Below are 27,794 nucleotides of genomic sequence, written 5' to 3'. Positions count from 1 at the left end.
TGGGTTTCCTCCATCCTGGGTGACTTCTGGGTAAAATGGGGTGAAAGATGAAGAGTTTGCTTTCTGACAAAGCAGCATGAAGCACTCTCATCATCCCCCATGCCAAAGAGTGATTCGCTACTTTGCATTACAAAGAAAGAAGGGTCTTAAACTCTTGGCCTGGATATTGTAGGTGATCCTGAGTCTGCTGTGACTGAGCTTCAATGCATTTGGCACAACCTGAGCTACATGAAGTGTTCTTGGCTCCCTGGAAGGAATACCAGTCCCGACACTAACTATACTCTCTACTATTGGTGAGTATGTACACTACAATTACTGGAAGACTGATTGTGTTGGGAGCCTTTGGATCCAACCTAGTTAAAAAAAAGAACGGTCTATTTTTTTCTGCAAACCCAACAAAATGGACAATTTGCTTCAATGAAAAATGCATCTGCCTTTTGGTGTCTACTTTTTAAATAAACTTTCTATTTTCAAGTATAGATCCTGTATATTACCAGAAAAAATGTACAGAGAGATCCCATATACCCTTCACTTAGTTTCTCCCAGTGGTAACATCTTGTGTAACTATAGTGCATTATCAAAACCAGAAAGTTGGCATTGGTACAATCCAAAAACCTCAGTCCTGTTTCAACAGTTTTACATGCACTCGTGTGTGTGTATATGTATAGTTGTATGCAGTTTTATCACATATGAAGATATACAATGGTTCCATCACCATGAGGAGTTGCCCTTTTGTAGCCACACTCACCTTCATCTTTTTTTTTTTTTTTTAATTGAGATGGAGTCTCGCTCTGTCTCCCAGGCTGGAGTGCAGTGGCGCGATCTCAGCTCACTGCAAGCTCCGCCTCCCGGGTTCATGCCATTCTTCTGCCTTAGCCCCCCGAGTAGCTGGGACTACAGGCGCCTGCCACCATGCCTGGCTAATTTTTTGTATTTTTAGTAGAGACAGGGTTTCACCGTGTTAGCCAGGATGGTCTTGATCTCTTGACCTTGTAATCCGCCTGTCTTGGCCTCCCAGAGTGCTGGGATTACAGGGGTGAGCCACCGTGCCCAGCCTCACCTTCATCTTAAATCATCTCTCCTTGTATACCCCTCTCCCCCAATCCTGTAACCTCTGGCAACCACTAATCTGTTCTCCATCTCTTTAATTTTATTATTTCAAGAATGTTACTGAAATGGAATCCTATAGTACATCACCACTTAAGACTGGTTTAAAAAAAAAAAAAGCGTAATACCTTGGAGATCTGTACAAGTAGTTGTATATCAAGAGGCCACTCCTTTTTATAGCTCAGTAGTAGTCCATGATATGGACGTACCAGTTTTTTAAACCATTCATTCATTAAAGGATATCTCAGTTGTTTCCAGTGTTTTTCTATTATGAATAAAGCTACTGTAAATATTCACATACAGATTTTTATATGAACATAACTTTTCATTTCTCTGGAATAAATGCCCAAGAGTATAATTGCTGGGTCATGTAGTAATTGTGTATTTAGTTTTTTTAAAAAAATGCCAAACTATTTTCTAAAGAAGTTAGTTCACCTTACATTTCCACTAGCAATGTATGAGTTATTGGTGTCTACTTTTAAAAAGGAAAGTGATATCATGTCTGGGGTCAAAAAGTTGTTTGTTTGTTTGTTTGTTTATGTTTTTGAGATAGAGTCTTGCTCTGTCACCCAGGCTGGAGTGCAGTGGTGCGATCTCAGCTCACTACAACCTCTGCCTCCTGGGTTCAAGTGATTCTCCTGCCTCAACCTCCCAAGCAGCTGGAATTACATGCATGCACCACCATGCCTGGCTAATTTTTGTATTTTTAGTAGAAACAAGGTTTCAACATGTTGGCCAGGCTGGTCTCAAATCCCTGACCTCAAGTGATCTGCCCATCTCGGCCTCCCAAAGTGCTGGGATTACAGGTGTGAGCCACCACACCCAGCCTCAAAAAGTAGTTTAGCTTCCTGCAAAATAACTTTGATATTTTGATATTTGATACTTCAGTATTTGGTATTTGTGACTATATCTACTACAAAGTTTGTTAAATTTCTAAGTTAGTCTTCCATCATTCCCTTTAGAGCCTAGAATTATTAGCAACAGAACAAGGAAGAAAGAGCAGGTTAATCCAATTTAATTCACTAAACCTTTATTTAGAACACTTTGTGGATAAACCAGTGAATGCACAACAGAGACAAGAAACATATCTTTTCTCTCCTAAAGCTTAAACTGTAGAGAAGATAGTGCCTGATACAGTGACCTGCATTAAATTAAATAAGACAGTGTATACTGAAGGCTGTTGCAGAGGGATAGATTCCTGTGGGAAGTTAGGTTGAAGCTTGGGTTGGTGGTCGAGGGGAGGTGGATGGGTGGAGAGGGGACTGGGAGGCTTTGATGAAGGAGGCAGACTGCCCAGATGGGTAAGTTTCTCTGAGGCTGGCCTCTGAGGAAGAGCATTTTGAGAAATGGAGATATTTAATCATTGTGATATCAGGGTGGAGAAGGGGAGACCTAGCATAGGCAGTCTGCCTCCACATGGCCTTGTTCCTTGACTGTCATTTGTTAAGACTGCTTCTGAGAGAATGGGATGTGGAGGGCCATGTCCAAGACTTGTGAAGCTACTGGGTAAACATGGCCTTTCATGCTAGAGTGTCTGCTTTGCCTGATGACATGATGGAAAGCATTTTTGATACATTAAAACACTCATGGCTATACCATGGAATAGAATGCAAAACACACACACACACACACACACACACACACACACACACACACTTTTGGATGAAAACCTCCAAAGTTGCCCCAGGATTCACATCCGCACTCCTCCCTGGTGGAAGGATCCTCCTGGCAAAGTTGGGAAGTCCTGAAGGTGGAGCCAGAAGTTCTGTGTGGTTATGTCTGAGGTCTGTTTCTTTTTTTCCCCCTGATGTAAATCTCATTTGAGGTTTTGTAGTTTCACCTGCTCACTCTTGATACCTGTTGTTTCTCCTTTACTGAAAACCCTTCAGTGGCTCCCTGGTGGCTTTAGGTTAAAGTCCAAACTCTCCAGCATGACAGACAAATCGCTTTATGACCGACCTGGCCCCTGTCAACCTCTCCAGACTCGGTTGCATGTGCCTCCACACACCCCCGCCCCTCTTGCAGCCTACCGTTTGCCCACAGCAAACTTCTTTCAGTTCCTCAGACTGCTTTCTTCAAATACTCAAACAGAACACAAGATTTCAAACAGAATATTCAAACAGAATAGTGGAAACATTCTGCATCCTCTTGTAGCCTAGGCCTTTCCTTTTCACTTGGATGCTTCTTATTTGTCTTTATCTTTATTTCAGCCCAGACACCATTTCCTCTCCAGAAAGCCTTCCTTGACCTCTCAAGTCTAGACATGTGCCCCTTCCTCTTGTCCCACGGCACCTTGCAATTTCTTGTGTCATACTACCCAGCACATTGTGTTGTCATTTCCTGTTACTTGGTGGTAACCTGCCAGGCTTCAGTTTCTCTTGAGAGCAGGAGCTGTGTCTTGATTCTCCTGGTGCCTGATATTTAGTAGGTATTCTATAAACAAGTTGTGAATGTTTGGTAGCATCCAAAGCTAGAGAAGATTGCAGTGATGACTTACGAGGTATAAGCAACTGAGGAGTATTATCATTCATGAATAAAAAGAGAGAAGGATTGAGTAGATCCAGATCCCTAAAGAATTGCTAAGAAGGGGCCAAAAAACTAAACCTTACTAAGAAGGAGTAGCCTGGCTGTTGATGTTGCAGTAAAGTTTAGCTTTTAAGATGTCTTGTGAGTTGGTAGCATCCATGTGTTTATTATGCTATTAACCCCTCTTGTTTTCACTGGAGTCATTATTGGTAAAACCACAGGGAAAACCTTTAAAGAATCTATGTCTATATAAGGGGCTGGAAAAGAAGGGAAGAAGTCTTAAAACTGTATCTCATTCCATGGCAGACTGGGTAGGAAATTATCCCAGCTATTAGAATCAGGGTGCCACTGGAGGCAGATGGTGGCCTAGTCCTTGGGGTTCTTCTAAGACAAAAATAGGGAAGTGCCTTGGGAATATAGTAGCAAAAACACAGTCTCAATGCAAATTGTTAAAAGAATGTTTCCTCTGGGTGAATGAATTACAAAAAAAAACGACTGACCAATTTGAAAAAGCATTCCTCTTCCTCTGGGCTGAAGCAGGCTGTCACCAAAGCTGACAGCAGATGGTACTTGGGCTGGCTTTCAGCCCTCAGTTGATGTCTTTTTGCAGGGAACAATCTGTATGGCCACTGGAGGTGGCTCAAGCCACAATCCCAAGATAGTGGTGGGTCACTAGCATCCAAGGGAGGCAGGTATCAAGGATCCTACATTTTTTTTTGTGATAGGGTCTTGCTCTGTTGCCCAGGCTGAAGTACAGTTGGTATGATCATTGCTCACTGCAGCTTCAACCTTCTAGGCCCAAGCCATTCCCCCACGTCAGCCTCATGAGTAGCTGGGATCACAGGTGTGTACCACCATACCCAGCTAATTTTTGTGTTTTTTGTAGAGATGGGGTTTTGCCATGTTGCCCAGATTGCTCTCAAACTCCTAGGCTCAAGCCTGCCTCGGCCTCCCAAAGTGCTGGGATTACAGGCGTGAGCCACCGCACCTGGCCTACTTCTTGTCATACACAGTCCCAGAGCTGGTCATCAGCAGGGGCTCTTTCTGTAAGTGTAGTTCTGTGCCATCCAGTATAGGAGCCACTGGCTACATGTGGCTAGTTACGTTTTAATTTAAATTAATTAAAATTGAATCAAATTAAAACTTCAGTTGCATAGTCTCGCCAGCCACTTTCACAAGTGATGAGTGGCTCTCGTATTGGACAGCACAGATAACAACCATTTCTATAATGCCAGAAAGTTCTGTTGGATGGTGCTGGTATAGGTTCTGTATCTTATCCCCTTACCACCTCACAGCTTATTCTTTCTGGAGCCACACTGCTTGGGTTGAAATCCTGGCTCTCTTCCTTACTTTAGTGTGATTTTGGGTAAGTCCCTTCTCTCTCAGCCTTAGTTTTATAATCTGGGAAATGGAGATAGTAATAATAGTGCCTGCTTCTTAAGGTTGTTGTGAGGGCCAGTGTTTAGAGCCATGACTAGCTGCTAGCATATGTAAAGTAAGCACTCAATCCATGATAGCTCTTATTACCATTGGCTGGGCGCGGTGGCTCACTCCTGTAATCCCAGCACTTTGGGAGGCCGAGGCGGGTGGATCATGAGTTCAGGAGATTGAGACTATCCTGGCTAACATTGTGAAACCCTGTCTCTACTAAAAATACAAAAAAAATTAGCCGGGTGTGTGATGGTGGGCACCTGTAGTCCCAGCTTCTCAGGAGGCTGAGGCAGGAGAATGGCGTGAACCTGGGAGGCGGAGCTTGCAGTGAGCCGAGATCGCACCACTGCACTCCAGCCTGGGCGACAGAGCAAGACTCCATCTCAAAAAAAAAAAAAAAAAAAAACAACTAATATTATTGTTATTCATCTCCACTCCCTTGCAGTTGCAGTCAGTACACAGTGCTGGCCTCTTCCCCTTTCTCACAGAATTGGTACCTAACCCATACTCCCTTCTTTCTTGCTCTCCTCTAGATAGATCCTTTCTAATCAAAACCACAAAAGAAAGGGAGTCAAGACACAGTGCTCATTAGCAAGCACCGGAAATGGTTGCTTATGCAGGTACCAGTATAAATCACATCAAACAAACTGCCAGAGACTGTTTTCCCTAACCCCCAACCAGAAAATTTAGAGTCTCTCTTTGTAGGTTTTTTTTTTTTTTGGAGACAGAGTCTCATTTTATCGCCCAGGCTGGAGTGCAGTGGTGCGATCTCGGCTCACTGCAGCCTCCGCCTCCCGAGTTCCAGTGATTCTCCTGAGTAGCTGGGATTACAGGCGCGTGCCACCATACCTGGCTAATTTTTGCATTTTCATTAGAGACAGGGTTTTACCATGTTGATCAGGCTGGTCTTGAACTCCTGACCTCAAGTGATCCACCCGCCTGGGCCTCCTAAAGTGCTGGGATTACAGGCGTGACCCGTGATGCCTGGCCTGGAGTCATTTTTTGAAATCAAAATAATTCATTGCAGCCCTAGGGCAATGACTTGTGTTCCTGCAGGGACAGTCTGGCATTGAACAGACCCTGGCCTGAAGAGCTGCAGACTAGTCATACCAATGAATTTTAGGGAATGTTTTTTACCACATTAATCATCTTCTGAGTTGGGAAAATAGTCTTTGTCAGTTTCCGAATTCTCATAGCTGCAGTGTGACTCTGCAGATGAATTCAGTATATAAATTTTAACAGGAATCACCTGCTGTTTTAGGTTAATGTTTCACAAGAATTCAAGAAACGTTATCTATTCAGAACCAGTATTTTCCCTTCTATAACTATTTCTAAATTACAACAAAATTGTTTTAAAATTTCATATCTGAGATCCATGAGCATATGCAGAATACTTAGGGTGCAGAAATGAAAAAGGGATCAAGAAGATTGTGCATTCGAGGAGTTCCTTTCATCATTAAAAAACAGTTTTACACATGGCTTTCTTTAGTTATGTAAGAAAAATGTCATTAAATTTCTTCAGTTTCTGTTTTTGGCCGTGGGCGGGAAACATTCCAGGACTGTCTGATCCAAAAACTAGTCATGACAATAGCTTCATTTTTACAACACTGTTTTCTTCATAAACCACAGGGGGCTGCAACGAGGGGGAAAAGCTCACGTACTACCTTTTGAAGGAAAAAAGCATTTTCTATATTGAAGCATTTCTTTGTGCAGCCTTTGAAGGAATAAATACATTAGCTCTGAGTTTTTTTGTTTTTTGTTTTTTAAACTGACTTGCAGCAGAATCTCCTGGAGAATTGCTGTTCAAATACTGGTTCCTAGGTCCTGGCAAAACCTTCTAAATCAGACTCTCTGGGAGAGGGTTTGAGGAACCTGCATCTTAAAGTAGTACAGAGGATTCTGAGTAACAGGTTAGGGATTTGGGACTCTTTACTCTTAGTTCATTTTTCTTAAAATGGTCTTCCTTTTCTGCAAAACCTTTGTGCAACTCCCTCTGTGGCTGATGATGTAAGACTTGACTCTTGTCTTCTGCCAGTTACTACAAAACAGTAATTTTTTAATCTGATAGCCTAGATTAAAAAAAAAAAGTGTAATAAACACATTGTCTGCCTGCGCTGGGCTAGATGCTGATGATCTTTGGGGAAAGGTATGTGTAGAGGAGAAATGGTAAATAAGGTATCTACAATACTGCTTATGGAAGACACAGTGGAGTGAGACACTTAGAAAGCCATTGTGTTTTAGAACATTGACCTGGCAGTGATTGGAGGGCACGAATAATGAAGGTCAGGGAGGTCAATCTGAAGAAGCAATGGAGCCTGTAGTCATTAGGGTGTGAATCTCAGGGTGTGGGCAATGGGAGTATCATAGAAGACGAGGATCCAGGAAGCTTTGCAAAGGAAGAAAGAACAGAATTTGGTGATAGAATACAGGGAACAGAGGTGGGGGGAAAGGTGATTTTAATTTAAATTATCTAATCTAGGAGCCCAAAGAAAATGAGCTCTGACTGTTGGAAATGGGAAAGTTGGAAGAAAAAACAGTTTGGTGGGGAAGAGGGTGCATGATGTGTTTGGACGCTGGATTTGAGGCAATGGTAGAACACTCAAATGGAGCAGTTGGAAATCTGAGATTAGTTCTGAGGTGAGATGTCAGGATTAGGAATTCCCAGCATAGAAACTGTAGTCAAGGGACAGGAGAGTGATAAACTGGAGGTGAGTGAATGAGGGAGTCAGAAAGAGAGAAGAATGTGAGTAGTCCTCTTACTCCCTCTCTGCTGGAAGAGGGAGGAGGGAGCGGAACAAGCCAAGAAATAAGGAAGGAGCAGGGCAGAGGGACCAGAGGAGGAATCATAGAATTCAGCAGATAGGCATTTTCAGGAAGCATGAAACTTCTAATCCCAGCCTTAGAATGTCTTCTCTTATACAGAAGAAATAGGCCTCCTGTAGTCTCCATAGCTGCTGACAGTACCAGTGTTCATCAAAAAGGAACAATCTAGGCTGGGCGCAGGGGCTCACGCCTGTAATCCCAGCACTTTGGGAGGCCAAAGCGGTGGATCACTTGAGGTCAGGAGTTCGAGACCAGCCTGGCCAACATGGTGAACCCCTGTCTCCACTAAAAATACAAAAATTAGCCGGACATAGCAGTGCGTGCCTGTAATCCCAGCTACTCAGGAGGCCGAGGCATGAGAATCACTGGAACTCCGGAGGCAGAGGCTGCAGTCATCTGAGATTGTGCCACTGCACTCCAGCCTGGGCAGACAGAGTAAGACTCTGTCTCAATAAATACATAAGTAAATAAATAAATAAGTAAATAAATAAAACAGAAAACAGTCTTTTCTTCCTAGCATATGAGTCACATTGTAAAATAGGGTTGTTTATTTTTAAAGTTATCTTGCCTATTGCAAATATTGCTTTTCATGGACATCTTCAGTCATTAAAAAGAATTCTGCCTTTTTTTTTTTTTTTTGGTGGGTCTCACTGTGTCACCCAGGCTGGAGCGCAGTGGTGCAATCTCAGTTCACTGCAACCTCTGCCTCCCGGGTTCAAGAGATTCTCCTTCCTCAGCCTCCTGAGTAGCTGGGATTACAGGCGCCTGCCACCACACCTGGCTAATTTTTGTATTTTTGGTAGAGACAGGGTTTCACCATGTTGGCAAGGCTGGTTTCCAACTCCTGACCTCAAGTGGTCCGCCTGCCTCGGCCTCCAAAAGTGCTGGGATTACAGGTGTGAGCTACCGCACCAGCCTGCTCTTATTTCTTGAATACCTTGTTGAATATAATGCAGAAGATTGTCTCATTTTTTCTTGTAGGCACAGAAGCCTGGAAAAAATTCGTCAATGTGAAGAGATCTATAAAGAAGGCCAATACTTTGGTTGTTCCTTTGATCTGACCAAAGTGAAGGATTCCAGTTTTGAACAACACAGTGTCCAAATAATGGTCAAGGATTATGCAGGAAAAATTAAACCATCCTTCAATATAGTGCCTTTAACTTCCCGTGGTAAGTTTTAGAAGTCCTCTAAAACAGTATGGATAAAAAGTGTGTTATATCTTTTGCACAATCAATACAAATAATAAAAAACAATGATTTTGGATTTAAGATCTTCTGAAACAAGGGACTATATTGATATATAACTTTCTTTGATAGATCCTTTTTAAAGAAGCAAACTTGGAAATTCTTTATATTGAACACATGTGCCAGATGCTTTATCCTTGTTTACTTATGAGTACACTGAGAGTTAGAACAGTTAGTTGTAGAATCAACATTGGAATTGTCTCAGTTCATTGTTTGTTTCATATTTTCTGGTATTCTGTTGTTTATAACAGAATACCAGAAACCGGGTAATTTATAAAAAAAAGGAATTTATTTCTTACAGTTCTGGAGACAGGGAAGTGGAAGGTCAAGGGGCCAAATCTGGTGAGTGCCTTCTTGTTTGTGGGGACTTTCTGCAAAGTCTCAAGGCTGCACAGGGCATCACATGGTGAGGGAGTTGAGCATGCTAGCTCAGGTCTCTCTTCCTCTTCGTATGTATCCACCAGTCCCACTCCCATGATAACCCATTAATCCATTAATCAGTGAATAGATCAATCCATGAAAGCAGAACCCTCATGACCCAATTATCTCTTAAAGGCCCAACCTCTCCATACTGCCACATTGGGGATGAAGTTTCAACGTGAGTTTGGGAGAAGATAAACATTCAAATCATAGCAGGAACCCAGGCCATCTGACTCTTAAGATCTAGTCTCTTGATACTTAAAGAGGATGATGCTCATAATGATCATATGTAGTTCCTGAATAATCTGTCTCTTAGAAAAGGCATAGACTGAAGGTAGTGTAATCGGGTGATATTCCAAATATTTAACATTCTGTATGGCATGGGAACTGATCAGTTAGAAAAACCAGTATAGCCATAACTGTGGGTGCCAGCTGCATGTCAGCCTGTTAGAAAGTACCCTCAACTTGAACACAAAATATCTGATTAGGTTCTAACTCCTCCACTTTGGGCAAGGCATATAAACCCCCTTCAAATATTTCCTTATCTGTGAAATGGAATATATAATCTCTCTCTATCTAAAAACATTGCCATGAGGTCCAAATGACATAAAGCGTATTAATACATTTTGTAAATTGCTAAAGCAAATTCCATAAGCGTAATGGATTATTTGTTGAAATATCCCAACTGGGAGCTCAGATTCTGGCTAAGAGGCTAAGATAGTCATAGAAGTGAATTCTAATAGGGTACCAAAGTCAGCTTACTTTGTAGGCCAAGAGAGTGAGGAGTGTTTTGCCCAGTGGGGTAAGCTGAAGCAGAGCCCTTTTCTTTGTTTGGCAGATTATCTTAAATGACCTTTTAAGGCTTATTTTGCTGTTTTTCTCCCTGGATATTAATGGTGATATAAAAGAAGAAGGAAGATCCTTCTCAAATAGAAGATGATATCTTCAAGTTGTTTTCTGTTAATTACCCATTATCTTCTATTGCTTGGTCTTAAGTATAACTGACTCCTGAAAAAGTAAATTGACCAGGCTAATGCTTTTTTAAAAATAAATTATTTTTTCTTTTTCTGAGACAGGGTCTCTGTTGCCCAGGCTGGAATGCAGTGGTGTGGTCACAGCTCACTGCAGCCTTGACCTCCCGGGCTCAAACTATCCTCCCATCTCAGCCTCCCGAGTACCTGGGACCATAGGTGTGTGCCACCATGCCAGGCTAATTTTTGTATTTTTTGTAGAGACAGAGTTTTGCCATGTTTCCCAGGCTGGTCTCAATCTCCTGAGCTCAAGCAATCTACCCACCTTGGCCTCCCAAAGTATTTTATTCTTAATTGTGGTTATAAACACACAGCATTAAAATTACCATCATAAACATTTTAAGTGTACAGTTCGGTAGTGTTAAGTATATTCACATTGTTGTGCAGCAGATCTTTAGAACTTGTTCATCTTGCAAAACCGAAACTCTGTTCATTAGACATTAATTTCCCCTCCCCCCCCCCGCCCTTGGCAACCACCTTTCTACTTTCTGTTTCTATGAATTTGACTACTTAAGATATCTCATAGGAGTGGATTTATATAGTATTTGTCTTTTGTGACTGGCTTGTTTTACCTAGCATAATTTCCTTGAGGTGCATTTATGTTGCAGCGTGTGTCAGAGACTAAGCCAATGTTTTAATGGTGGTCTTTGATTGGCATTAGTAAGTGACAACTAGGGAAGCCCCTTGTAGCTGGTGCCTTATTACTCATCAGGTGGAAGTAGATCTGGATCCAAGCCCTTCTTTATTCTCTATGTTGCATCTAGATGTCCTGATTATACCCTGGCCATTTTCTAACCAGATGCAGGTCAGAGTTCATATCATCTGCTAGATATCCCAAATATGTTCCTTAAATACATTTTACTAGGCAGTTTTAAATAAACTTCTTCCATAATTGTGGCTAATCAGAAATTCTACAACTATATATCTGATCATGAAAGGCCACTAAATGCATTAGCTCTGTTTTGATTTAACTTTATGAACCCTACATATATATGCAGTTGTCTCTCAGTATTTGTGGGGGATTGCTTCCAGGAACTTCCAAGGTACCAAAATCCATGGATGCTCAAGTCCCTGATAAAAAGTAGCATAGTACTTGCATACAACCTATGCACATTTTCTCATATACTTTAAATCATCTCTACATTACTTATAATACCTAATACAATGTAAATGCTATGTAAATAGTTGTTATATTATCTAGGGAATAAATGAGAAAGAAAAAGTCTGTACATGTTCAGCACAGATGATATTTTTTTAAAAATATTTTCAGTTCATGGTTGATTGAATTCATGAATGTGGAATCCATAGACTGTGTGTGTGTATAATCAAACTTTGGAAGCTTACTTATGTTTTATTTTTGTTTTTCAGTGAAACCTGATCCTCCACATATTAAAAACCTCTCCTTCCACAATGGTGACCTACATGTACAATGGGAGAATCCACAGAATTTTATTAGCAGATGCTTATTTTATGAAGTAGAAGTCAATAACAGCCAAACCGAGACACATAATGTTTTCTCCGTAAGATTTTAAAATTATTGTTTTTATTTGGCTATTTTTCTTTTACTTGAATTTCTTACATTGAAATATCAATGAAACATAGCTCTTACATTTGTCAGCTTATGATGATGATGATGATGGTAATGAAACTTCTTGTCTAAAATAAGGCATGCTGGAAGATTTGAAGATTTATGGTATAATAGTATCAGCTGCAAGTTTCAAGCCATTTATTAATTCATCTGTAAGCCTGTTGAAAAGGCCTATTAAACAGTAATTCATGTGCTCAACACGTTCTTATTAAATATTTACCATATGCCAAGCACTCTTTTGTGTGCTGGGGTAAGGCAATGAACGTGACACCTGACAAGTTTTCTTTCTTCATGAATCCTACATAATAGAAAACATATGTAAATAAGCAAGCTAATTTCAGGGCGTGAGTGCTGTGAAGAAAATAAAATGGGCTGATGTAGTAGAGTGACTAGGAGAACCAGAGGGAATATTAGGTAGGGAAATCATCTGAGGTAATGACATTTGAGATGAGACCAGAATGATGAACAGACACTAGCCATGTGAAGATCTGGGTGTAGGGAGTCAGCAGATACAGACTCCGAGGCAAGAATGAGCTTAGCATGTGTGAGAGACCAGAAAGAAGGGTGGGTGGTGTGGTCAAAATGTAGCAGGAAGAGATGTCTAAGCAATAGGCAGATATCAGATTATGCGGACACTTTGGGGGCTCTGATAATACCATTCTGTTTTCTTGGAGTTTGTGGCAACTAAAGTAATCAGATTTGAATAGTCAATATTTGTTGGATTATGTGCCTGTATGCTATTCAGAATCAAATGCAGAACATGCTAATTAGAGGTCCTGTAGGACACTGACCAGAATGTGCTATAATCTCAGGACATCAGTCCAGTTGTTCTTCTTTAGGGTAAAGGTCACAAACTAGGGCCTCACTCTGTTTTGTTTGGAGCACAAAGTCGTGATTTGTTTGTTTCTTTGTTTACTAGATTTGAATTTTTTTGCCCAGATTTTAAATCATAGTACCTTAAGGGTGTATGTCCATAAGATGGCGCCTTAGGACCATGAAGACTGCACCACTCACTTGTCTGCTACCTGCCTGGACCCTTTGTGTGTTTGAGCTTTAGAGGTTAGAAGTGAAGTGTTTTATATTGGCTTTTAAAGGAGCCTAGCATCTCGCACGTGGGTAAATTCCTTGGTCCAGTTGTTTCAGCTTGTCATGGAACTTTCAAAATGCTTGCTAAAATAAGCCAGTGTTGACAGGCTATAATTCCAACTCCAGAGGGAGTGACCAAGTCCACAGCAGAACAGAACAGCAAATGCTCTTCTGGGCATTTGCATTATGAATCCTTCTGCTGAAATATAATAATCATTATTAGTACCAGAAATTAAGTGCCCCAGGAAATATAGCAAAGGGAAAAAACTAAGGGCTTCCATGTGGAAGGGGGTTGGTGCTTGAATTTACAACAAAAGGAGTTATCAGAAAACTGAAATACACTTGTTTACTCCAGTCTTTACTGTTCTCTCCTTTCTGAAATCCTGAGATGCATGTCTGAAATCTTGAGATAGTATTCATTTTGCCACTCAATTATTTTCTGCTATTTAACCTATCACATGTATGCATTTTCTCTCCACTGAAAATATAAACTACAGAAAACCAAACGCCACATGTTCTCACTTATAAGTGGGAGCTGGACGATGAGAACACATGGACACATGGAGGGGAACAACACGTACTGGGGCCTGTGGGGGTATGGCAGGGGGAGGGAGAGCATCAGGAAGAACAACTAATGGATACTGGGCTTAATACCTGGGTGATGGGTTGGTATCAGGAAGAACAACTAATGGATACTGGGCTTAATACCTGGGTGATGGGTTGGTATCAGGAAGAACAACTAATGGATACTGGGCTTAATACCTGGGTGATGGGTTGATCTGTGCAGCAAATCACCATGGCACACATTTACCTATGTCACAAACCTGCACTCCCTGCACATGTACCTCAGAATTTAAAAGTTGGTATTTTTTTTTAAAAAAAAAAAAGAAAATATAGACTCCTGTAGGAAAGAGTCGAGTGCTGTCTACTTTGTGCTCTTCCTGCTACTAAATAGCAGCTAGCGTGTATTAAGTGATTACTATGTGCTAGGTATCTTAATAAGCACTATATCGGAATTGTTTCATTTAATCCTCACAATAATCCTAAGAATCTAGGTCCTGTTATTTTGCCTCCATTTTACAGATAAGAAAACTTAGTTAATCCTAAGGTCACATTTCTAGTAAGTGGTAGAATCAATATTTAACCAAAGTTGTAACTCTAAAACTTAGATTCTTAACCACTAGACACCACCTCAATACTTCCTCTCAACAGCAATAGCTATCATTCATTAAGCGTTTATGGCATGCTACAAAGATGCACTTCTGTGTGCTTCTTCATACAGTAGCTCATAGCAACCCATGAAATAGAAACTATTTTAACCTATATTTTATTGAAAAACTAAGGCTCAGAGAGGTTAAGTAACTTGCTACAAGCCACACAGCTAATAATTCAGTAACACTTCAAAGTTTGGTTGGTCTCCATGTATTTAACTTTGACCAAGAATACTTAGCATAACATCATGTGCATAATCATCATTTAATATATTATTATTGAATTGAGTTACTTTTTTTTTTTTTTTTTTTACAAACTTCTGAACTGAAGAGAACACATACACTATGGAAGTTATCTACCTATATCAGAACTATTTTCTATTTGGAATTAACTCTGTACACTTGAGTTTAATGTTCTCTCTCCTAGCAGATGTAGAATGTCATCAGTTTTTTGTGTGCTCACAGATTTTGAGCTCTGCTGCTTAGAATTTTTTTTTTTCCTTTTGGAGGAATTATTTTGTCTGGTGTTACACTTAAGAGGGGGAAGTAAGTGGGAACATGAACTGGTACTATCACATGGAGGCTATGGTTAGAGGTAGCTCATGACAGATTTATGAAGTAAGGAACAACTTGTCTCTGACCACCCCCCACCCCTCAACCTTCCCAGCAAACTATCTTCTGGGTGCCCTGACTTTCCTTCTCTTAGTGGTCTCTGAATAGCCAGTAAACTATGTAGGGGGATTTACATTTGAACAAGAACCTAGAGACCTAAATCTATAGGTTGATTCGCCAAGTTTGCAATTTCTGTATATGGGAGATGGTCCAGGGGAGGAGGGACATCGATTTGCAACTTGATCCCTCAACTGGTAGTTGACGCTTGTGATTCCCCAACAGGTCTACTATTCTAAATGGCCAGTAATAGGGTATACTAGCCCCCTGAGTGGGTTTTTTTTTTTTTTCTCAACCCCTGTATGAAATATTGAAAGGATGCCCCTTCATCATTTGCTTGGCCTCTCAGCTCTTCACACATGCTGGTAAGAACTATTTAGTGAATCACATTGAATGTCAAAAATAATAGCTGTGTATTCTAGTCTTGGTTCCAAGTTTAAACATCTCTTTGATAGAGGTTGACTTTTTAAGCAAACAGATTTTCATGTGTTTTTTACTCCATTTTGGAAATACTTGCATTTAAGGAAATTAGTATTCTCTTTACATTAGACAGCAAGTGACTTTTATTATGTGGAGGAGAATTTTGCATTACACTTTCTTTTCTCCAACCCAGTCACATTTTATATCTTATACTCTCAACAAGGGACACTGGTTTCTCGCTCCCTGTCTCTTTTTTAGAAGTTTTTATTGAGGTATAATACACAATCAAAATTATACAAATCATAACCTATAGCTCAATGATTTTTCACAAATGATTTTTCACCTATGTAACCAGCACCACAGAAGCCCCCTCATAATCCCCTTCAGTTGCTATCCTCCCAAAGAGCAGCTACTATCCTGGTTTCTAATCCCATAGATTGATTTTGTTGCTACTTTAAAACTTTATATAAATGGAATTATAGAGAACGTACTTTCTTTCCTTTTTTTTTTTTTTTTTTTCCAAGACAGAGTCTTACTCTGTCACCCAGGCTGGAGTGCAGTGCAGTGGCACAATCTCAGCTCACTGCAACCTCCGCCTCCCGGGTTCACGCGATTCTTCTGTCTTAGTGTCCGGAGTAGCTGGGATTACAGGCATGCGCCACCACGCCCGGCTATTTTTTTTTTTTTTTTAATTTTTTAGTAGAGACGGGGTTTCACCATGTTAGCCAGGCTCCTGGCTCTAGAACTCCTGGCCTCATGTGATCCACCCTCCTTAGCCTCCCAAAGTGCTGGGATTACAGGCATGAGCCACTGTGTCTGGCCCAGAATGTACTTTTTTGTGTTTGCCCTTTTTTTCACTCAACATTATGTTTATGAGATTCACCAATGCTGTTTCTTATAGCTGTAGATGGTATGTTCTCATTACATTCATTCCATTGTGTGAATATACCATACTTTATCTATTATCCCATTGATGGACATTTGGATAGTTTCCAGTTTGGTTTTATGAATGGAGTTTTTATGAACATTCACATACTTGTCTCTTGGTACACATGTGCGTACATTTGTGTGGGGCATTTATATAGGCATACATGGGTCATAAGGTTACATGTGATTGTCTCTAACAGATAATAACAGTTTTCCTAGATGGTTGTGTCAGTTTACACTACTAAGCAGAAATTGTGAGTTCTAGATGCTTCATATCCTCTCACAACACTTGTTGTTGTCAGGTAAGTGTGTGTATTGTTATCTTGTGGATTTAATTTGCATTTTTCTCATGACCAGTGATGTTGAACACTTTTTCAGATGTTTATTCGCAACTTGCTTATCCTCTTGTAAAGTGCCTGTTCAAGTCTTTTGCCAGTTATTTTTTTAAATTGGGTTTTCTGTCTTTGCCTTATTAGTTAGTAGGGTAAGAAAAAATATATATGCAAGTCCTCTGTCAGAAATTGCAAATATGTTCTCACACTCTATGCATTGCCTGTTTATTTCCCTAATAAGGTGTCATTTGATCAACAAAAGTTTTTAATTTTAATATAGATGACTTTATTTTAAAATTCCCTTTATGGTTAATATGGGAGGTTTTTTGGTTTTGTTTAAGAAATATTTCCCTTCTTCAAGGTCATTAAGATATTCTATGTTTTCATCTAAAAGCTTGCTATAGTTATGTATTTATTAATTTATTTTATCTTACGCATTTAAATCTGCAGTATATCAGGAACTGATTTTGTGAGTATTGCGAGGTAGGGGGTCAAGATTCTTTTGTTTTTTCATATGCATATGTAATTGACCCAGCACCATTTATTAAAGACCAACCTTTTTTCACTGTACTTGATCATCTTTTAATAGGATAAAAGGAAAGCTTGTTAGAAGTGACTAAGTGATGGAAAATGGGTTTTTAAACATTTAGAACTCATTAGTTTGTTTATTTATTTTTATTTTCAAGGTCCAAGAGGCTAAATGTCAGAATCCAGAACTTGAGAGAAATGTGGAGGTCAGTAAATTCAACATTAACTATTTGGGCTTAGACTTACAGCAGTTGGGGGTGGAGCATAGCATAAATATGAGCTGCTTTGAGAAAAACAAATTACTTTGTTCCGTGAGTTATTGCCAATTTTTTTGAAGAGTCAAAAATAATTTGAATTGCAATCCAAGTCTTAATCATAGATAGAATTTGGCAGATAATTATATTATGATTCAATAACAGTGAAAAAGAATAAGCTGGTAATATTCCTTGTGTATTTTTATTTTATGCCTAAGAATACATCTTGTTTCATGGTCCCTGGTGTTCTTCCTGATACTTTGAACACAGTCAGAATAAGAGTCAAAACAAATAAGTTATGCTATGAGGATGACAAACTCTGGAGTAATTGGAGCCAAGAAATGAGTATAGGTAAGAGAACAGAATTTTTATTAAACTGTAAAACATTGATGCATAAAAACTAAGCTGAAGCAGAAAATAGACCGGGGAAAGGGGCTGTCATGCTCTCTTGATGTGAGGAAAAGAGTACTTACAATTGAAATTTATTTTCTTTTTAATCACTTTCAAATCACCCAGGGTTAATTTACGTATACAGTTTTTTAGAAGACCATAATCCAAATGGTTTTGTGTTCTTCTCTATCTCATTTCCATTTTTATTAACAAACTGAACAAAAATATAGAAAGCAGGCATAGGCAGCACACAGTGACTCACGCCTGTGATCCCAGCACTTTGAGAGGTTGAGGCAGGAGGATCGCTTGAGCCCAGGAGTTGGAGACCAGCCTGAGCAACATGGTGAAACCCCATCTCTACAAAAAATACAAAAATTAACCGGATATAGTGGTGCACGCTTGTGGTCTCGGCTACCCAAGAGGCTGAGATGGGAAGATCTCATGAGCCTGGGAGGAGGAGGTTGCAGTGAGCCTAGATTGTACCACTGCCCTCCAGCCTGGGTGACAGAGTGAGACCCTGTCTCAAGGAAAAAAAAAAAAAATGCAGGCATAATCAAATCTGCACATTGTACAGTACTAGAGACTGTCCTACAAGTGGTTGGCAGAAACAAGAGTGGAGCCATTTAATAGAGAGAAACCTGTATCTAAGTTTGAAAAAAAAATCATTTATTAATTGAAAGGCTGAGCAAGCTAGGCTCAAGTACTGGACTGGAAAGACCTGTGCTTTATGGATGTGTGTGTGGTGGTGTGGGATACAGGGCTTTATTTGACTGTAAGTGCAATGTGACTCAACATTGTAACCTTAAATGTGTCAAAAAGGCATATATAATCTTAGGAGTGATAAGTGGAGCACCCAGAAAGGAATGCTGCAGGTTGGGGCACAGAGCTATGGCCACATCAGAATTGTGCAGTATTCCATTCCAAAGCAACACATTAAAGGAGTTGCCTTGGCAGACCAGAATCTATCTTTGAAAGGGTAATCAGGATGTTGAAGAATCTCAAAACTTGGCAAGGAACAATTGGTAAAGTAACTTTGAGGAGTCATGATTGCTGATTTCTAATATTGGAGGTATTGTCAGGTACAAGAAGGAATAGGCTTTACTTTTTATGTCTCCAAGGGGCAACACAGAACCAACTTAAGAACTTTGTAAACAGCTGTATATGAGTCAAACAGGTTGTTGAGGTAGGCAATTTCCTATTAATTGAGAAGCTCAACAAGTTATGTGCCAGACATGGTTATATTAGTTTATTTATTGCTGCATAACAAATTACTCCAAAGTTTAATGGCTTAAACCAACATACATTTACCATCTCACAGTTTCAGTAAGTCAGGAGTCTAGCCACAGCTTAGCTGGAGGTCTCATGAGGTTGTAGTCAGGCTGCAGTGAGAACTGAAATCTGTCTGAAGGCTTGACTGGGGACAGAGAATCCATTTCCAAGTTCACTCATATAGTTGTTGGAAAGCCTCAGTACCTCACTGGTTGCTGGATGGAGGCTGTCGCAGGTTGAATTGAATCTCCCAAAAAGATATATTCGTAGGTTTCAACCCCTGGTAAATGTGAATGTAACCTTATTTGGAAATAGGATTTTTGCAGATATAATCAAGTGAGGATGAGGTCATGCTGGATTAAAGTGGACCCTTCATCTAATGCCTAGTGTCCTTATAAAAAGAGCAGCCACACAGAGCACAGAGGCACACAGACACACAGGGAAGAAAACCATGTGAAGATGGAGGCAGAGATTGCAGAGATGCAGCTACAACCAAGGAACACCAAGGATTCCCAGGAGCTACCAGAAGCTAGGAAGAGGCAAGGAGGGATTCTTCTCTAGAGCCCTCAGAGGGAGCATAGCCCTGCTGATACCTTCATTTTGGACTTCTGCCCTCCAAAACTGTGAGATAATACATTTCTGTTGTTTTAAGCCATTCAGTTTGTGGTAATTTGCTTCCCTTAGTTCCTTGCCACTTGGACCTCCCCATAGAGCTAATTCCTGATATGGAAACTGGCTTTCCCAAGTGAGTAATCCAAGCAAGAAACAGTGTGAGAGAACACCCAATATGGGAACCATGGTCTTTTATAATCTAACCTTAGAAATGACATCCCATTACTGCTGCTGTTCCATTTTTTAGAAGTGAGTCAATTCGTCTAGCCCACTCTCAAGGAGAGGAGATTATACCAGGGTATGAATATCAGGAGGCAGGAATCATGTGGAGAAATCTTAGTGACTACCTAAAACAATGGTGCCAGGCCTTGATGATGCTTTCTAGATGTTCATGACCTAGTGGGAAAAATGAATATGCATGTAGACAAACGACAGTCTATATGTTAGATGTAGCAAGGCAGGCTTTGGAATTGCACAGTGTAACTGGAATTTGAGGCCTCACGCCATTATTCACTAAATCCTTCTGAATGACTTACTAAACCTCTCTGAGCCTTATCTTTCTCATCTGCTTAAATGGGAGATAATGCTATCATTATAGCAGATATATGAGATAAGCATGCAAAACCACCCAGTATGGTATCAGACGTGTGGTAGGTGCTTATTTAAGAATAATAGTAGTTGTTGTTAGGATTATTTTAGGTATTTTAGTAGTGGTAAGTAACCAGTAAAATATGTAGTCACTGTTAATGAGATGACATATTTAATATAGCATCTTTGTTAATAGTGTTTAAAACTAGTTAAGATCTTCCGATTTACCTGAGCGGGCGGGGAAACCCGCCCCATGAGGATCCCCTGGGCTCGCCCAGTGCACAGGGGAAGCGTCCCGTGGCTGGGCCCCTCTTGGTCAGCCCATGCAGCCGCCATGACCTGGAGCATCACAGCCGGGGGTGCCCACCAGCTCAACACCACCACATTCACGCGGCAGCGCTTCCCCGCCTGGCAACCGCTGCTGTTGGCCAGCATTACGCTGCAGCTCTTCTACGTGGGCCTGGCCTTCTATTACTCCTCCAACAGCATCAAGGAGCTGGAGTACAACTACACTGGCAGCCCGGGCACCAGCAACTGCTCGGTGTGAACTGCGGCTGGCCAGGGCTGTGCGCCACCGCCCACCTGCTCATGCGCCTGGTACTTCTCACTGCCTGAGCTCTTCCAGGGCCCCGTGTACCCCTACTACGTGCTGACCAACTTCTACCAAAACAACCGGTGGTATGGAATGTCCATGACAATGCGCAGCTGAGCAGGCTGCCCAGCACGCTGCACCACCCGGTCAATGAGTGCACCCACTGCGCCGCCTGCCCATTGCGCACCCTGCAGCATCATTACCAACAGCCTCTTCAACGACTCCTCCTCGCTGTGACACCAGCGCCGGCCGGCGGGCCCTACGTGGAGGTGCCGCACCACCGCACTGCACCTGCATCGCCTGGTAGACCAACAACTATCCCATCAAGTTCTGCAACCCGCCACTGGTCAATGGCAGCCTGGCACTGGCCTTGCATGGCACGGCACTCCCGCCCAACTGGCACCGGCTGGTCTACGACGAGCTCAGCCCCATCCCCAACAACACCGGCTTCATCAACCAAGACTTCGTGGTGTGGATGCGCATGGCAGCGCTGCCCTCATTCCACAAGCTGTATGCGCACATCCGCCAGGGCAACTACTCAGCTGGGCTACTACGGGGTGTCTACTGTGTCAACATCACCTACAACTACCCGGTGCGTGCATTTGGCGGCCACAAGCTCCGCATCTTCAGCAGCATCTTGTGGATGGGTGGCAGGAACCCCTTCCTGGGCATCGCCTACCTGATCATCAGCTCCCTCTGCATCCTCACCGGCTTTGTCATGCTGATCATCTACATTTGCTACGAGGACCAACCAGAACGATGACGACAATGGGGAGGAGGGGTGATTCCAGCTTTCCAACGACCCTTCCTGCTTCTTGCCAAAACTGTTGCAAGCTTCTTTCAGCCTCCCCCCTTCGCCCCTCATCCTATTCCAACCTCTCCTCACTTTTCCTCCCTTTGTGAATGAGGGTACCAGAGGAGGGAATTACCCGCTTACTCTTGGGGGCTGCTATACCTTGTTGCCTGGTGGCGGAGGGTTGACTGCAGAGTGAAACATCCTTGCAAACTCTCCGCACCTCCTTCATCATACTGAGTTGCCATGTTAGGTTCTCCAAGTCAGAGAGTGGAAAGGATCCCTATAGAGACTCATTTTCAACCCCTACCAGAGGAAGAGATTGAGAGACCTAGCAACATGAAATAACTCAATCAAGATCAGGCAGCTGGCAAGTGGTTCCTGATGTTAAGGCTAAAGCTTTTGCCACTACAGTACAGTGGTTTTCTTTTCTTTGTGGGGAGGGTGGGTTGGGATGGAGAGAGACCCACAAATTATCTGCAGAGGCATGGAGGGGTGTGGGAGAACATATTTGTTAAATATGCAGATAGATGAGGAGTCACCAACCCGAGATTCTGACACAATAATGCTGGGGTGAGATGCTTGAAACTGTTTTAACAAACTCCTCTGGAGATTCTCGTATTCTCTCAAATTTGGAAATCACTACCCTGAACCAGGTTGGGCCTGAAGCAGTCACCTGAGTCCAGTTTTTCAGATAGTAATTTGTTCCCAGGGACAGTGACACCATAATGTTGCAGGTTTGGTCTGGCACTCTGCCTTAAATATAGTACGCTCTAATGACTTGTGGAATGAATTTTTTAAAAATCACTATCTCTGGGCTGGGTGCTGTGGCTCATGCCTGTAATCCCATCACTTTGGGAGGCTGAGGTGGGTGGATTACTTGAGGTCAGGAGTTCAAGACCACTCTGACCAACATGGTTAAACCTTGTCTCTACTGAAATATAAAAATAAGCTGGGCATGGTGGCAGATGCCTGTAGTTCTAGCTCCCGGGAGGCTGAGGCAGGAGAATCGCTTGAACCTGGGAGGCGGAAGTTGCAGTGAGCCGAGATTGCGCCCCTGCACTCCAGCCTGGGAGACAGAGTGAGACTGACTCTGTCTCAAAAAAATTAAATTAAAAAAAATCACTATCTCTGGAAAACTAGTTGGTGTACAGATTTGTAAGACAGGGTTTGTGTTGATTTATTTGATATTTTAGTATAAGCAAACAGGCAAACTTTACCAGATACTGTGTAGAAACTTGAAAATGTGAGGCCAGTTTGTACATTTCAGAGGGAACTGTAGAATCAGATAGCTGGAAGGGATCTCTGAGGGAAAGTATTTTCCCTAGTCACATCTATGTCTCCTGGCTCAGTCTTCTTCGTCATTTAATTTGTGTGTTTGGGTGTGTGCACGCGTGCATGTGCGCACTTACAAAGGGCTTCATTCATACCTTTTCTCTTGGATCTGGAAAAAAAATTTTTATGTTTTCCAATGAGATACGTTTGTTTGTAGTAATCATATTTGAATCAATACTAAGGCATATATAGTTTTATATGTAAACTAGAATCTTAAAATTATTTGAATCTTTGAGATAATGTTAAAAGTCTTAGCTAAAATCATTCCATTGATTTTATCAATTGACTAATATCAATGTTTAAAGTTATTCTAAGAAGGAATATTTTTATTTAAAAAAATCTTTCATGGCAAAATAGCTTAAAAGAACTTTTAAAAAAACCCTTTGTGATATGTTACCAGTTTATTTGCTAAAAGTAGTTATTTGGTATTTGTCAGACAGAATTATTCAGTGCCTGCTGTCTATTATAACTATTTTCCAGTTACTACTAATTCATTTATACTCCTTCCTTTAAAGCAGTGCAAGATCTTGAAGTTGTTTTTTTTTTTTTTAATCAGTTAAGAAATATCGAATTGTATTGAATAGTTTACATAGTTTAGTCTGTTCTAGTTCTTTGAAAGTTACTGAACAATGGACAATGTGCATGTCACTGACATCTTCTGGGACAATCATGATTTAAGACATTCTATGCCATTATTACATATACCAAAAAAAACTTGGATAATTCCAATGTGTTGGCTTTCCAACTTCTGAACACTACGTAATTTTACTATCAGTTTTTGAATAGTGATTTTAGGCTATGAAAACATTATTATATGTACATAGAGAAATTTTTATTTGTTATGAATGTTTGAGCTCACTAGCCCAGCCCTCCTCTATTTTGAATAAGAGAGTTTACTACATTTTTATACTATGTAGTTGAAAACAACATGTATTTTGTCATTTTTAGAATGGTTAGTCTATTTCTATAAAATTTTAAATGAGGCTGGGCACAGTAACTCATACCTGTAATCCCAGCACTTTGTGAGGCCGAGGCGGGCAGATCACTTGAGGTCAAGAGTTTGAGACCAGCCTGGCCAAAATAGGGAAACCCCATCTCTACTAAAAATACAAAAATTAACTAGGTGTGGTGGTGTGCGCCTGTAGTCCCAGCTACTCGGGAGACTGAGGCAGGAGAATCGCTTGAACCATGGAGGCACAGGTTGCAGTGAGCTGAGATTGTGCTCTTGCACTCCAGCCTGGGTGACAGAGTGAGAGACTCTGTCTCAAAAAAACCAAAACAAACAAACAAAAGTTTAAATGAGACCATCAATTTTAAGGGATTCTGATTCAGATTAAATTAATCAATATGGTTCCAGGCCCTAGTCTCTGAGTTTTTGAAAGAGAATAAAGCTTATATTTGTCTTTTTAAAAATATCCTGATTTCAGGTAATCTTTTAGGTATTTGTTCACCCAGGGAAGTTCAGGCACCAGAGGAGGACCTATTTTTTTTTTTTTAACTATTAATTTAACAGAAGATAAGATAATTGAAGAGTTTGGGAAAATAGGTTGGGGGAGGGAGCAGAAATATTTGTGATCTTACTAGCTAATGGAATTGCTGCTTGGTTTATTACTAAAAGGGTTTTATTTCTCAAGTCTTTCTTCTGTTTGCTTTTCATTCTCCAGGTAAGAAGCGCAATTCCACACTCTACATAACCATGTTACTCATTGTTCCAGTCATCGTTGCAGGTGCAATCATAGTACTTCTGCTTTACCTAAAAAGGTAAGGTAGCTGCCCAGGCAGGTTTTGCAGTTTCTGATAGCCTGTTTGCTATGGTTATTACTCTTAGTGCTTGTGTTTTATGTCTGCCCAGTGTATAAGAAGCATGTTGCCTGTAAGTAGCTTTTGGGAGCATGACATGACAAGAAAGTATTACTGTGCCCACTTTCTTTTCCTTTTCTTTTTTCTTTTCTTTTCTCTTCTTTCTTTTCTTTCTTTCTTTTTTTTTTTTTTTTTCCTGAGATGGAGTCTCTGTTGCCCAGGCTGGAGTGCAGTGCGGTGGTGTGATCTTGGCTCACTGCAGCCTCCGCCTCCTGGGTTCAAGCAATTCTGCTGCCTCAGCCTCCCGAGTAGCTGGGATTAGAGGTGCCCACCATCACACCCGGCTAATTTTTTGTGTTTTTAGTAGACAGGGTTTCACCATGTTGGCCAGACTGGTCTCAAATTTCTGACCTCAAGTGATCCACCCTCCTCAGCCTCCCAAAGTGCTGGTATTACAGGCATGAGCCACTACGCCTGGCCACTATGCCCACTTTCTAATGAAAAGTGTGTTGGATTAGTTTTCCAGGGCTCCCTGCTCAAGCATGGCTCCCTTTGCATATGTTTAGGATTGTTGAATAGGTCCTATGTTCACTTAATACTCTTTCAAATACCTAATCTATCAAGTTAGTCAGTAGTTCTTGGAATGAAGTTTTAGAAATGGAGACCATTACTAATAAAATGACTGTCTAGTATTAATACAAAGCAGGCTACTACTTAATATTGTGGGAAAGAGAACTTCATCAAGTTGTCATGAATGTATGGTATCCATTCCTTGAGAAGGTATTATTTTCTCTATCTCATTATAGGACTGTTATTTGCTCTTGCAGTAAATAACTAAGGTTGGAATAAGGTTATTAAGCTAGATCCAGAACCAATATTTTATCATTATTTCAACATTGATTCAACATATATATATATTTTTTGAGTGCCTATTTGTGAACCAGGCAGTGTTCTAAGTGCTAAAGTTACAGCAGTAAACAGGACAAAGTCCCCATTTGCGTTCTAGAGGGAAAGATACACACATGCACATACACACAGACACACAAAATAAATAATAAATACTATGATTTCACATAGAAGTATAATTGACAGTAGCGGGGTACGGCTAGGGAGGTGCATTTTACGTAGGATGGCCAGAGGACTCCTCTCTGAGAAAGTGACATTTGAGGAGAGACTCCCAATAATGTGAAGGAGTGAGTCATTCAGATATTCAAGGAAAGAGTACTCCAGGCCACGGGAACAGCAAATGCCAAGTCCCCAAGGCTGAAATGCACTTGGTTTGTTTGGCTGGAGTGGAGAGTGCAAGGTGGAGAGTAGCAGCGAGTGAGGACAGAGGTTGGCCAACCAGATCACGCAGGCCGTGGCAAGGAACTGCGATTTTATTCTAAGCATGATGAGGAGCATTGGAGAGTTTTGAGCAGATTTGGCACATGATCTGAATTACTGTCATAACGATCATTGTAGTTGCTGAGTGAAGAACTGACTTGGGCAAAAGTGGAGGCAGATGGAGTAGTTCAGAGGAATTGCAGTGTTTTGGCAGAAAGATGAGGATAACCTATACTACGGGGTTAGCAATGGAGATAGCAAGAAGTGGTCAGAAATAGTATATATTTTGAGAGTAGAATTGATAAGACTTGCTGATAGCTGCCTGTCTGTGGAGGTATGAGGGTAATTGAGGATTCAGAGATACCTCTTAGATTTTTGGCTTGAGCAACTGAGTGAATGCTGGTGCCATTTACTGAGACAGAGAAGACTGTGAGGAAAGCTGGGTTTGAGGAAAGATAAGGACTTCAGTTTTGCACATGTTAAGTTTGAGATGCTTATTAGATATCCAAATAAAGATGTTAAATAAGCGATTGTGTGCATGAATCTGGAGTTGAAGGGAGAGGCCTGGGCTGGAAATCTAATTTTGGGAATCCTCGGCATGTAAATGGATTTAAAGCCCAAAGACCGAAGGGAGTGCTCATAAAGTGAATGAGATAGACAAGAAGACAAAAGACTGAATCCTAGGGGCACATCCATGGACACTCACTGGGAGATGGAGGCAAGCCCATTAAAGGGTGCTATAAGATTGGAAAATGGAGAGAAGTTGGAAGAAAAAAGAAACAGGAATGTATCCTGTTCTCAGAAGATTATTTTTTTTTTCAAAATTATACACAGCAAGTGCCCATCTGGTCTATTAAAAGTAGAGCAGCATTATTATTTAGATGATAGGGTATAAGTAATTCACTTATTCTGATGGCCCCTGTGCTCCACCTATGGGCAAGAGTGGAACTTAATGACCTTAGAACATTGATTTTTGTGTACCCTATTTTAGACATTTCTTCACAACTACCATGTGGCACATATACACCATGGAATACTATGCAGCCATAAAAAAGGATGAGTTTGTGTCCTTTGTAGGGACATGGATGCAGCTGGAAACCATCATTCTTAGCAAAGTATCACAAGAACAGAAAACCAAACACCGCATGTTCTCACTCATAGGTGGGAACTGAACAATGAGATCACTTGGACTCGGGAAGGGGAACATCATATACCGGGGCCTATCATGGGGAGGGGGGAGGGGGGAGGGATTGCACTGGGAGTTATACCTGATGTAAATGACGAGTTGATGGGTGCTGACGAGTTGATGGGTGCAGCACACCAACATGGCACAAGTATACATATGTAACAAACCTGCACGTTATGCACATGTACCCTAGAACTTAAAGTATAATAATAATAATAATAATAATAATAAATTGTAAAAAAAAAAAAAAAAAAGATGACTTGTGTACCATGTCTTTTGTCTGTGCCTTCTTTTAATATGGTGGTA

The 27,794-nt window shown here is 41.0% G+C and overlaps 1 protein-coding gene and 1 pseudogene across 3 annotated transcripts in view; both read left to right on the top strand.

The window, feature by feature from the left end:
- The window catches only part of IL13RA1 (interleukin 13 receptor subunit alpha 1), a 74,682-nt gene that overhangs the window by 21,174 nt on the left and 25,714 nt on the right, over positions 1-27,794 (top strand). For all 3 annotated transcript variants that reach the window (XM_037989084.2, XM_008019403.3, XM_037989083.2), the window contains exons 4-9: positions 173-293; positions 8,869-9,056; positions 11,951-12,102; positions 17,502-17,549; positions 17,816-17,948; positions 24,841-24,937. In XM_037989084.2, coding sequence (XP_037845012.1) covers positions 173-293; positions 8,869-9,056; positions 11,951-12,102; positions 17,502-17,549; positions 17,816-17,948; positions 24,841-24,937 — 739 coding nt within the window. The remainder of the gene's footprint in view (positions 1-172; positions 294-8,868; positions 9,057-11,950; positions 12,103-17,501; positions 17,550-17,815; positions 17,949-24,840; positions 24,938-27,794) is intronic.
- Positions 20,626-21,905, top strand: LOC140710832 (cell cycle control protein 50B-like; annotated as a pseudogene).

Source organism: Chlorocebus sabaeus, chromosome X (genome assembly GCF_047675955.1).
Source record: "Chlorocebus sabaeus isolate Y175 chromosome X, mChlSab1.0.hap1, whole genome shotgun sequence".
NCBI classification, from domain to species: Eukaryota; Metazoa; Chordata; class Mammalia; order Primates; family Cercopithecidae; genus Chlorocebus; species Chlorocebus sabaeus.
Note: the sequence above shows the minus strand (reverse complement) of the source record. Positions and strands in the feature narration are given on the sequence as shown.